Source organism: Aotus nancymaae, unplaced genomic scaffold (assembly GCF_030222135.1).
Source record: "Aotus nancymaae isolate 86718 unplaced genomic scaffold, 86718_ANA_hifiasm-v0.15.2.pri h1tg000049l, whole genome shotgun sequence".
NCBI lineage: Eukaryota > Metazoa > Chordata > Mammalia > Primates > Aotidae > Aotus > Aotus nancymaae.
Window position 1 is genome coordinate 4,380,791 of NW_026988463.1, and position 12,174 is coordinate 4,392,964.

Here is a 12,174-nt window from a genome sequence, read left to right on the forward strand (position 1 = left end):
GTCTGCCTCCAAGAGCAGGTGCCTCTTGGGCTGTGCAAATCCCTCTGGCCACAGTGGATGGCTGCCTGTATGCTGCCTGCACCTGTCCCCTACCTCTCCCTCGACCTGCCCCTCCAGCTCCTCCAGGTCACATCATTCTCTGTATTTGCCTCAGAACCTTCTCCAGCCTCTTTGTGGGGAACCTTGGGGTAACTTCAACCAAGGAGGTAGGCATCCTGGGCCACGGCTTTCTCCTCCATATAGGGGCTGTTCCCTGGCTTCTCCATGGTCCTGTGAGTCCGAGGGCCAAGGAGTGACCTCAGCCACACACCCTGTATTGGCTTTTTCTGCTCCCCAGTTTTCCTGCTTCCAGAGCTCCTGCTTCCAGAGCTCACTTCCTCAGAACTCCTGTCCCCTCATTCTAGTCACAGGCTCTGCTGTGGGCAGACCCCCAGCTTAGCTCATTTCCATGTGGCTGTGGTCAGGCTTGGCCCAGAAAACCAAGTGACAGTTCTTTTTTTTTGAGACTGAGTCTCACTCTTTCACCCAGGCTAGAGTGCAGTGGCGTGATCTCGGCTCACTGCAAGCTCTGCCTCCCGGGTTCAAGCGATCCTCCTCTCTTAACCAGCTGAGTAGCTGGAATTACAGGCACATACTGCCATGCCTGGCTAATTTTTGTACTTTTAATGGAGATAAAGTTTCACCATGTTGGCCAGGCTGGTCTCAAATTCTTGACCTTGTGATCTGCGTGCCTCAGCCTCTCAAAGTGCCAGGATTACAGGTGTGAACTACCATGCCCAGCTGTGGCAGTTCTTTTCAAGGAATTTCTATTAAGATGGTCTTTGCATAGTGAAAACTTTTTATTTGAGCAACTGGGGACCAGGGGAAACCACAGATTACCTTTCTTTATAGATCCCCCCTGGGACTCAGACAGACCAGAAGATTCGAATGGGTGGGAAAGGCATCCCCCGGATTAACAGCTACGGCTACGGAGACCACTACATCCACATCAAGATACGAGTTCCAAAGTAAGTGCCCCACTACACCGTAGCCAAGCCCGCCTGGTCCTGCGGTGGTACCGCCTCGGGAGCTCTGTGGCTTGGGCAGGTCACTGCTCCTGGTAAGTCAGGTGGTTCCTGCCCAAGTTCTCCCTGTATAAAGTGGAAATAACAGAAAGGTCGACTTCTGGGAGTTGTTGGGAGAATTAAATGGACAACACGTAGGAATTGCTTTGCTACTGCTGCTATTGTTGATTTTCTTTTTTCTTTTTTTTCAATTTGAGGAGTCTCTCGCTCTGTCATCCAGGTTGAAGTGCAGTGGCGGGATCTCAGCTCACTGAAACCTCCACCTCCCGGGTTCAGGAGATTCTCCTTCCTCAGCCTCCCGAGTAGCTGGCATTACAGTCGCCCACCACCACGCCTGGCTAATTTTTGTTTTATTTTAGTAGAGATGGGGTTTCACTGGCCAGGCTAGTCTCGAATTCCTGACCTCTGGTGATCTGCCCACCTTGGCCTCCCTAAGTGCTGGGATTACAAGTGTGAGCCAGCACTCCTGGCCCGTTGATTTTATTGTTGAGCACTGTTGAGAGCTGGAGAGGCGGCCTGAGCAGAGTGCTGTGGGTACCTAGGGCAGGACATGCCTGACTCTCCTCGGGAGCACCGTGCTTTCCATTGATTAGATAATTTCCTTTCTTTTTTTTTGAGTCAGAGTCTCGCTCTGTCTCCAGGCTGGATTACAGTGGCATACGTGGCTCACTGCAACCTTCACCTCCCGTGTTCAAACAATTCTCCTGCCTCAGCCTCAGTACTGGGATTCCACGCACGCGCCACCATGCCCGGCTTATTTTTATATTCTTAGTAGAGACAGGGTTCCACCCTGTTGGCCTGGATGGCCTCAATCTCTTGACCTCATGATCCGTCTGCCTTGGCCTCCCAAAATGCTGGGATTACAGGCGCAGGCCACCGTGTCTGGCCCTAATTAGTTAACTTTTTATCACACACACACTTGTAAAATCTGTTTCTTCTCCAGTAAACTGTATTTAGCATAGCCACAGTGACACTTGTTCAAACAACTTAGAGTGTTTTAGGAGATTTTTTTTGTACAGAATCTTTGAAGGCATGGTTCTTAGGTTCTCACCACTGCACTGGCACAGGCTTTGCGCCCCTGCCGGGGTCGGGTCCCTCTCCCACATGCTGTGAGGGCGCTGGTCCCCTGTGTGTTCTTTCCAAAGCTTCCCAGCGGAAGCCTTGGCCTCTGCCTCTGCTCGGTCCACAGGAGGCTAACGAGCCGGCAGCATAGCCTGATCCTGAGCTACGCCGAGGATGAGACAGATGTGGAAGGGACGGTGAACGGCGTCACTCTCACTAGCTCTGGTAAGGGGTCTGGAGATGACTACACAGCAACACCTGGGGGCCTCAGAGTCCCCCAGAGTGTGGACAATTCAGGGCAGCATGTTGGGATTTCCACTTGGGGTTCTTCATGAAGAAGAGGGGGGCTGTGGGCGTGAACAGCAAGTGAGGAGCCGCAGCCCCCACTTCAAGCTTCTCCTCTCTCTGCGTGTTTCTGTGCTGAGGTGAGAGCGCCAGGGCGCTTCCTGCCAGGCAGCTCTGTGTGTCTCAGACCCAGTGTTCTGAGTTCTATCCTTGGTTCTGCCACTTGTCCTGTGACCTTGGACACATCCCTGAGAGCTCCTGGCAAAAGCTTAAGGAGAGGATGGATTGGAAGGATTTGTGCATTTCCCACCCAGGACACTCTGCCAGGATTTCAGAGTGTCTTATAAACAACAGCAGCCACAGCAGTGGAGCCACAATCAGAGGACTCAGTCCACCTCTTTAGACCAGGACTCACTCTGAATTCGTTTAGCCGCAAACAGATGTGCCATTTACCCTGAGCTCAGATGTCATGCTAGCGAGTGGCCGAGTGTTAGCGATCTGACACCAGAATACCTGCTGTGGGCGCTGTAGCAGCGGCACCCCAGCCGCAGCCCCTCTTCCTGTGGGAGGCAGGGCCTCTGTTTCCTGGGACTCCTGCTCAGGGCAGGGCAGGCTGTGCCCAGGGGGTGCTTGGCTCAGGCTGCACGTGTTTCCTCCTCATTGCATCATTTTGTTTTTGTCTGGACCCTGGATGGAGTTCTCAGCACTTGAGTGGCCTTAAATGAGTGCATGGTAATTCATAGCTGGTGTTTGGAGCTGGGGGCAGATTTTCCAATAAAGTGGATGATTTGGAGCTCCAGGGGCAGGGGCTGGATAGAAGTCCCAGGAATTTCACTGAGCTCCTGTTGATCCTAGGGGACTGGAAGTCCTCTGTTAAACAGCAGCTGCCAGCCGGGTGTAGTGGCTCATGCCTGTAATCCAGCACTTTCAGAGGCCGAGGAGGGTTGATCACTTGAGGTCACGTGTACAACACCAGTCTGGCCAACATGGCGAAACCCTGTCTTTGCTAAAAATATGAAAATTAGCTGGGCATGATGGTGCATGCCTGTAATCTCAGCTGCTCAGGAGGCTGAGGCAGGAGAATCGCTTTAACCCAGGGGAGGCGGAGGCTGCAGTGAGCCAAGATTGCGCCATTGCGCTCCAGCCTGGGCAACAGAATGAGACTGTCTCCAAAAAAAAAAAAGCAGCTGCCACAAAACTCTGTAGCCCTAACAAAAAAACAAACTCTGTAGCCCAACCAGGTTGCGAATAGCACTTATTTTAATGGTTTGTTATACTATCCTCTTTTGTTCTTGTTGTATCTCTTGAACTAAAAAAAAAGGTGGTAATAGAGTAACTCTTCCACGGAACTCTTATCAGTACATCTATGGCTTCTCCTTCCTAAAACCCTGCAATCACATAACATGTGAGATTGGTTCCATAGACAGCTGTCCTTCCCTCCTCCCGCCCACTAAGGTAGCTTGAGGTGTGCTAGGGCTGGGCCCTGGGTGGGGGTCGTGGGTATTTCTCACTCTATTGAAGGTTGGGAATTAGTGGTCACCAGTTGATGTTTTGAGCCCCTCTCTGAGAGTGTAAGTTGAGAATTGATTCCACCAACAGCTGAGTATCCTTAGAGGCTTTATCACTTTCATGGTTCTTTGCCCTGATTGCCATTTCCCTCACTCAGCCAGGATTTGTTGTCCCACGTGCAAGACACCGTCAGCTCTTTTAAAAATCTTGATGAGGGCCTTCAGTCCTGGAGAGCTGCAAGCCCTGCAGGCTCTTAGGCTGTTGGTAATAAATTAGTAAGTAAGTAAATAAATAAATCTCTTGGTGAGGCCGGGTGCAGCGGCTCTCACTGTGAGAGACACAGTATGTCTCCTTATTAGTTTTTCTTTTTCTTTTCCTTTTTTTGAGACAGGAGTCTTGCTCTGTCACCAGGCTGGAGTGCAGTGGCACAATCTCGTTTCATCGCAACCTCCGCCTCCTGGGTTCAAGGGATTCCCCGCCTTAGCCTCCTGAGTAGCTGGGACTATAGACGCGAGCCACCATGCCTGACTAATTTTTGTATTTTAGGAGAGATGGGGATTCACCGTGTTGGCCAGGATGGTCTTTATCTCCTGACCTCTTGATCTGCCTGCCTTGGCCTCCCAAAGTGCTGGGATTATAGGCGTGAGCCACTGTGCCCGGCCTTTGTTTTTATGAGACCAGGCCTCGCTCCATTTTATGTAGCCTGCCCCACCCCTTCCCAGGGACCTGTGGCCCCAAGCTTTGGACCTTTCACTAGTGAAGGCACCATCTTACTTAGACTGAGGCTGTTAGTCTGTTAAGCACTGCGTGGCCTAGGTCTCTGAGCACATTAAAAATGCACTCTAGGCCAGGCGCAGTGGCTCACACCTGTAATTCCAGCACTTTGGGAGGCCGAGGTGGGCGTATCATGAGGTCAGGAGTTCAAGACCAGCCTGGTCAAGACGGTGAAACCCCGTCTCTACTAAAAATATAAAAATTAGCCAGGTGTGGTGGTGGGTGCCTGTAATCCCAGCTACTCGGGAGGCAGAGGAGAGAATTGCTCAAACCTGGGAGGTGGAGGTTGCAGTGAGCCGAGATTGTGCCACTGCACTCAAGCCTGGGCAACAGAGCAAGACTGTCTCAGAAAAAAAAATGCGCTCTACAATTAACATGCTGAGTTCAATACTCCTTGTCTAGTGGTTGGCAAATCTGTAACTCATTTGTGCAAGAAAGTACCTCTAGGTGGTATCAGCCTAAAGAAACAGAAGCACAGCTTCCCTCGGTCGAGAGCACTTAGGTTAGGTGCCCCAAATGGGGACAGCTTGCTCAGGGAGACACAGACTGCTGATGTGATGGATGAGATGAAGTGCGTATGACAGAGGATTGTGTGTGGCCATGACTCCAACATCGGCTGGTCTGCAGTGTCTTTGCACACGCAGCAGCATGGAATCTGGTCAGTTGGTCTAGAAATAGGATTTTTTTTCTTGGCGGTCGTTATTTACCTTCTTCTGGCCAACAGCATGGTGGTTGAGAGCCTAGGCTTTGGAATCAGACTGCTTGGGCTTGCACTCAGTCCTCCCTCCTGCTTGTTGGCTCTGAGGCCTTGGGTAAACCACCTAACCTCTTTGTGCTTCCTTTTTCTGTCTTTTGTTTATTCATCTGTGAAATTTACCTCTAAGGAAGTGTGTAGCCTGGCCTGGGAGGTGCCTGGCACTGACTGTGTTTTTGTCACTGTTGCTTAGATAGAGGCAGCTGTCATGGTCTGTTTCTATTTCTTGTTTCCCTTCTGTGGGTTCATGACTCAAAGAGCGGTTGCGAGACCCTAAGGCTCTGAGTGGCCTGTTCGTTTCTGTTGTCTGCCAGGTGGGGCAGCCCGTGGCAACTTAGGAGTGGCCCCTACTCTTCTTGAGGTGGTGCTTGGCCGCTCCTTGAATGTGGGACCCTGGGCGGCCAGGCAGGGGTAGGTGGGGCCTGGGATGTGACCGTGGAGGTGCAGGCCCCTGACGCCAGTTCTTTCTGCTGTTTGTGCCCAGGTGGCAGCACCATGGATAGCTCCGCAGGAAGCGAGGCTAGGCGTGAGGCTGGGGAGGACACGGAGGGATTCCTTTCCAAACTTAAGAAAATGTTTACCTCCTGATATCCCACCCGAGGTAGGAAAACCCTAGAGGTTTTTTCCCTTTGTTTTCCTCGTGAACTAATCCTGATTTTCTCCCACTTTTACCAATATTATGCCCCCACCCCCAGGAGTTGGAACAGGTCCCAATCTAAGGTATGGTAAACCTAGCTCCACTAGGAGCCGCCTCTCAGCCTAGGGAATAGATGATGTGGCAGTCAGCCTGTAGTGCAGGACTGGCTGGGCTGCCGCAGCCAGCCTCTGGCTGTGTACTCTTCCTGAGGAGGTAGCGATGTGGGGGCTGTTTTACAGCTCCCCTGCAGTGGTGGGTCCGGCTTGCCCATGGTCACAGAGGGTGAGTAAGGCAGAGCCAGGCCTAGAACTCAGATCTTCTCACCTCCTGCCTGCTTGGAAGCTGCCCGCCTCCCTGGACAGCGCAGGGCTCTGTATGCCTGGGGGCTGCTCCAGGGGTAGCGCTTGCTCACCTTGTCATCTTTGGACCCACTTTTATTACGCTCATCTCAGCGGCTGGGGTTCTTGCCCTTCTCTTGGCATAGCTACTTTCCAGAGATTAACAGATGCTCCCCACAGGGGTGTGTTGCCTTAGGATGTTGAGTGTAAGGTAACTGCCTGTCTCTTTGGCTCAGGAAAAAGATCCACTGGAAACTAGGCCGGAAAGCAGCAGCCCCTCCCCGTGGCCAGGCCATCTTGGAGACAGGAGGACTCCAGAACAGCAGCGCTGAGTTCCCACCTGCAGCGCCTCTGGACTGCTTTGGCAACAGCAAAATCATCAGACAACACCTCTCCACGGAAAGGTCACAATGGACAACCCGGGCAGTAGGATGCAGCCCCGAAGGCTGGTGGGAATTTCCTGTCCATGGGTAGGAGATGGCTCCTGGCTCAGGAGAGGGAGACGGTTAGACTCTTTCTTGCAGGGCTAAAACTCTAATTTGGAATTGAATGCTGTGGAGATCTTAAAGAATTAAAGGCCATGCTTACAGCTTAGAAATGAAGCCTTAAGCTTCATCAAGTTATGAAGTGATTAATTTCCTTCTCAGCAAACTTTCAGGAGGTTCTGGTATGAGTTCTTCCTGACAGGTTGTCTTCACTGGGAGCCTGGGACCCCGGGACCCCCAGGCCCCACCAATACTGTCTTCCCCTGATGAGGGGCCCTGCTGAGGTGTCAGCTGCTCTGCTCAGTTAGTTTTTATTCCCAGGGGTACCAAGCAGCTGTGCAGTGGGGGCTTGGGAGGCACATAGAGGCCCAGAGGGTCCCTGGGGGTTCTGCTCCTGACCACGTGGGTGATGATCCTTGTCAGGATGGACAGTCCTTGTCCCCACCTCATCCAGAATGGCTGCTTGTCCCTGACCATCAAGTCCTATTGTTGTAAGCCAGGCATGGAGGTCTCCTGCCCTTCTGCTGAGCCACAGCCCGCTGCAGCCACTATGCCAGGCAGATTTCAGCTGCCTTGGGAACTGAAGCCCTGCCACCGTTGCTAGCCAGGGGCTTGGTTCTCCCATGTACACTGTTGACATCTATTTTCTGAAGTGTGTTTAAATTATTCAGTGCTAATCATTGTTTTTTCCTGTGTAAATGTTTATTCAGAAAGGAAAGCGCAGGCTAAGCAGTTGAAGGTTCCCCACCGTTCAGCCGGAGCAGAACCCCGCATTCCCCAGCCTCTGCTGGTAGCATGTCGCAGTTTCCATGTGTTTCAGGATCCTCGAGCTAGCATAAGACAGGTTAATGAAGAACATTTCTCAGTACTTTCCTTTTGTTTTCCTTTATAATTCACTAAAATAAAGCATCTATTAGTGTCTGATTTAAGAATGTAAAATGAATCTGTATTAATGTAAATAAGATTATCTATTGTGAAAAGATACTAAATTGTGGTCATTTCTTCTTTGAAAGAATTCAGACAGCCTCTGCAAGAGGCTTACGGGGGTTACAGGAGACTTGGCTGGCCTCATCCTGTGCTCACGCCCACCCAGGGCACATACAGGCAGACAGGTCTGGGGTGCCGACGGTGCTGCCCTTCGCCCAGATTCCAGAGCAGGATGCTTGCCATGACATGACAGTCCCATGTGAGTGAATGTTCTAGAATCTGGATGCGGCTTTTTCCTTAGGAGCGCGTGCTGTGAGACCTGGGCAGCCTCGCTGGGTCCCTGCATTTCATTCTTCCTCACTGGATTGTTTTCTTTCTGTTCTTTTCAGAGTCTTTGCATCTTTTACATTCAATTTTTTTTTTTTTTTTTTTTTTGAGACAGAGTCGCACTCCCTTGTCCAGGCTGGAATGCGGTGGCACTGTCTCTGCTCACTGCAACCTCTGCCTCCTGGGTTCAAGTGATTCTCATGTGTCAGCCTCCTGAGTAGCTGGGACTACAGGTGCCCACCACTGTGCCTGACTAATTTTTGTATTTTTAGTAGAGGCAGGGATTTCACCATGTTGGCCAGGCTGGTCTTGAACTCCTGACCTCAAGTGATCCGCCCGCCTCAGCCTCCCAAAGTGCTGGGATTACAGGCGTGAGCCACCATGCCCAGCCAAAATTTTTATGTATTATAGTTTGGCTACTCTGGGTTCCCAGCTGAACTCTATGCCTGGCATGGCTGGAGGGGCCCTGACACACAGCTCAGTCCACCCTGGCTCTCCGGGCCGAGCAGAGTGAGATGAGAGCACATTTGCTGGGTCAAGTGGAGAAAAGACTTGGGAAAGAGCTGATGGACAGGAAAGGCTCAGCAGTGACATTCTGCTCATCGCAGATACTTCCCAGTGTTTTCATGAACAAAATATTTACTGCCTGCCTACTGCAGACACTCAGTATGGACCAGGCACTATTCTAGATCCTGGGGATACAGCAGTGGGGAGCTAGACTGCATCTCTTGTGAAAGCTTGGGCTTACTCCTAGAACAGTCACCCTGAGTCTGATTCGTGTCCTGTTGCTTCAAAGCAGAAGTCTAGATAAAGACTTTGGAAGGGAAAGGTGGATTTTCCTGCTAAAGAGAAACCATTGTTGAGTTGACGTATCCTTCGCTCAAGGGATTAGAAAGAAGGTGGCTGTGCAACAGCTGTAGAATTCAGTGCCCCTTCCAAGGTTGGGTTTGGTTTATTTCCACATGTGCTCCTGACACATTTGTTACCAGAATTTTTTTTTTTTTTTTTGAGACGGAGTTTCACTCTTGTTGCCCAGGCTGGAGTGCAATGGTGTGATCTCAGCTCACCGCAATCTCTGCCTCCCAGGTTCAAATGATTCTGCTTCAGCCTCCCAAATAGTTGGGACTACAGGCATGCGCCACCACGCCCAGCTAATTATGTATTTTTAGTAGAGACAGTTTCTCTGTGTTGGTCAGGCTAGTCTTGAACTCCCGACCTCAGGTGATCTGCCCGCCTTGGCCTCCCAATGTGCTGGGATTACAGGTGTGAGCCACCACACCTGGCTTCAGACTTCTTTATAGCTTATGAGTAGGGGCATGTATTTAAAAATACAAGAAGGCTGGGCGCGGTGGCTCACGCCTGTAATCCCAGCACTTTGGGAGGCCAAGGTGGGTGGATCACTTGAGGTCAGGAGTTCGAAACCAGCCTGTCCAACATGGCGAAACCTTATCTCTTTAGAAATAAATAAATAAATAAAATACAATACAATAAATGAATAAAAATACAAGAAAAGGGCCAGGCATGGTGGCTCACACCTGTAATCCCAACACTTTAGGAGACCAAGGTGGGAGGATTGTGTGAGCCCAGGAGTTCAAGATCAGCCTGGGCAACAGACCCCCATCTCTAGAAAACAATTTTAAAAAAATTAGCTAGGGGTGGTGGCTTGCACCTGTAGTCCCAGCTACTCGGAAGGCTTGAGGTGGGAGGACTGCTTGAGCTGAGGAGTTCAAGGCTGCAGTGAGCTCTGATTGTGCCACTGCACTCCAACTTAGGTGGCAGAGCCAGACCCTCTCTCAAGAAAAAATAGTATCTCTAGGCCCATGAGTCCGTGGGAGAGGCATGTTTGGCACTTGCTTCAATATTAGGAGGGTGGACAAGGCCAGCTTTCAAGCACTGATCCTCAGCCCCTTCCCCACCTCAGTTCTGGGCTTGGGTTGTTTCCAACCTGAGCCCCCTCCTCACTCATAGTCCTTTGGTTTCTAGTGGACTGGCCTTTGTTTCCTTCCCTGTCATCGAAACCCCCCTCAGTGTGCAAGAATCCTCTCCAGGCCCACAGGTCTCCACCTGCCGTGCCCCTTTGTGTTTGCAGCATTGCAGAGCTGACTCTGATGTAGACAATGGCAGCTGTCTGGCTCCTGCAAGACGCCTGTTTCACACCCTTGCTTGTTAATAAGTACTACTGTGCATGTCTTATCTTTTTTTTTTGAGATAGAGTTGCACTCTTGCTCAGGTGGAGTGCAGTGGCGAGATCTCCGCTCACTGCAACCTCTGCCTCCGAGGTTCAAGCAATTCTCCTGCCTCAGACTCCTGAGTAGTTGGGATTACAGGCACATGCCACTACACCTGGCTAATTTTTGTATTTTTAGTAGAGACGGGGTTTCACCATGTTGGTCAGGCTAGTCTCGAACTCCTGACCTTGTGATCTGCCCGCCAGCCTCCCAAAGTGTTGGGATTACAGGCGTGAGCCACGGCGCCCAGCTGTCTTTTTTTTTTAAGACAGAGCTTCGCTTTTGTTACCCAGGCTGGAGTGCAATGGTGCTTTCTCGGCTCACTGCAACCTCTGCCTCCTGGGTTCAAGCAATTCTCCTGCCTTAGCCTCCTGAGTAGCTGGGATTACAGGAGCGCACCACCATGCCCAGCTAATTTTTTTTTTTGTGTTTTTTAGTAGAGGCAAGGTTTCACCATGTTGACCAGGATGGTCTCGATCTCTTGACCTCATAATCCACCCACCTTGGCCTCCCAAAGTGCTGGGATTACAGGCTTGAGCCACCACGCCCGGCCCCGTCTTATCTTTTAACTACAAGGTCTGCTTATTTCTCATGACTCTTGAAGGGTCACAAATGGGGTAGGTGGGAACGTAAAAGACAAAGTGGGTCCACAGTCACGTGGTCAAGGGCATGGTCCACAGACCTTAGCTACTGGTCACCTCTCCCCATGCTGCTCCTGTCCCTGTTTGTTATTTATCTTTCTTGTTTTGTTTTTCGTAGCTCTTATGTCAATTTGTTTATTAGGATTTTTGTTTGTTTTTTTTTAAGACAGATTTTCATTCTTCCCCTGGCTGGCCTGCAGTGGTACAATCACAGTTCATCACAGCCTTTACCTCCTGGGCTCAAGTGATCCTCCAGCCTCTCAGCTTCCTGAGTAGCTGGGAGCACAGGCACATGCCACCATGCCTGCCACCATTTCTTCTACCTTCTTTTGTTTTTGAGACAGAGTCTCCCTCTGTTGTCCAGGATGGAGTGCAGCGGCACAATCTCGACTCACTACAACCTCCACCTCCTGGGTTCAAGTGATTCTCCTGCCTCAGCCTCCCAAGTAGCTGGGATTCATGCGCCCACCGCCAGACCTGGTACACTCATAGGTACATGCCACCACACCCAGCTGATTTTTGTATTTTTTGGTACAGACGGGGTTTTGCCATGGCCAGGCTGGTTTCAAACGCCTGACCTCAAGTGATCTGCCTGTCTTGGCCTCCCAAAGTGCTGGGATTATAGGCATGAGCCACTGTGTCCGGCCTTCATAGAAACAGGGTTTCACCATGATCAGGCTGTTCTCAAACTCCTGACCTCAGGTGATCGCCCACCTCAGCCTCTCAAAGTGCTGGGATTATAAGCCACTGCGCCCAGCCTTAAGCCACAAGCCACTGTGCCCAGCCTAATTTTTTTTTTTTTAATTTTTTAGTAAAGATGGGATCTTGCTATGTTGCCCATGCCAGTCTCAAACTCTTAAGCTCAAGCGATCTTCTACCTTGGCCTCCCAAAGTGCTGCGATTATAGGCATGAATTCCTAACTATTTATTGTGTGTTTCTAAGAGGCTCTCCCACTAAATATAAGCTCCTCAAAGCAGGGAGCATAAAACTTTTTTTGCTACATTACATTTAGGGCCCAGCACACTGGTAAATTGTCAAAAAAACATGCTTCAATCAATGGAGATAGGATTAATTTTTGTGCCTAGAGGTACCAGAGCGAGGGTGGACAAGTAAAAAAAAAAATTGTGATGGTGGTCACACAA

At 50.6% G+C, this 12,174-nt stretch overlaps 1 protein-coding gene across 4 annotated transcripts in view; it reads left to right on the forward strand.

Moving 5' to 3' along the window:
- The window catches only part of DNAJA3 (DnaJ heat shock protein family (Hsp40) member A3), a 31,047-nt gene extending 23,215 nt beyond the window's left edge, over nucleotides 1-7,832 (forward strand). For 2 of the 4 annotated variants that reach the window (XM_012441825.2, XM_012441827.3), the window contains exons 9-12: nucleotides 892-1,007; nucleotides 2,254-2,351; nucleotides 5,933-6,049; nucleotides 6,660-7,832. In XM_012441825.2, coding sequence (XP_012297248.1) covers nucleotides 892-1,007; nucleotides 2,254-2,351; nucleotides 5,933-6,036 — 318 coding nt within the window. In that variant the 3' untranslated portion in view covers nucleotides 6,037-6,049; nucleotides 6,660-7,832. The remainder of the gene's footprint in view (nucleotides 1-891; nucleotides 1,008-2,253; nucleotides 2,352-5,932; nucleotides 6,050-6,659) is intronic. The other 2 variants (XM_012441826.2, XM_064362407.1) reach the window with 1 other exon arrangement.
- The last annotated feature ends 4,342 nt before the right edge of the window (nucleotides 7,833-12,174 follow it).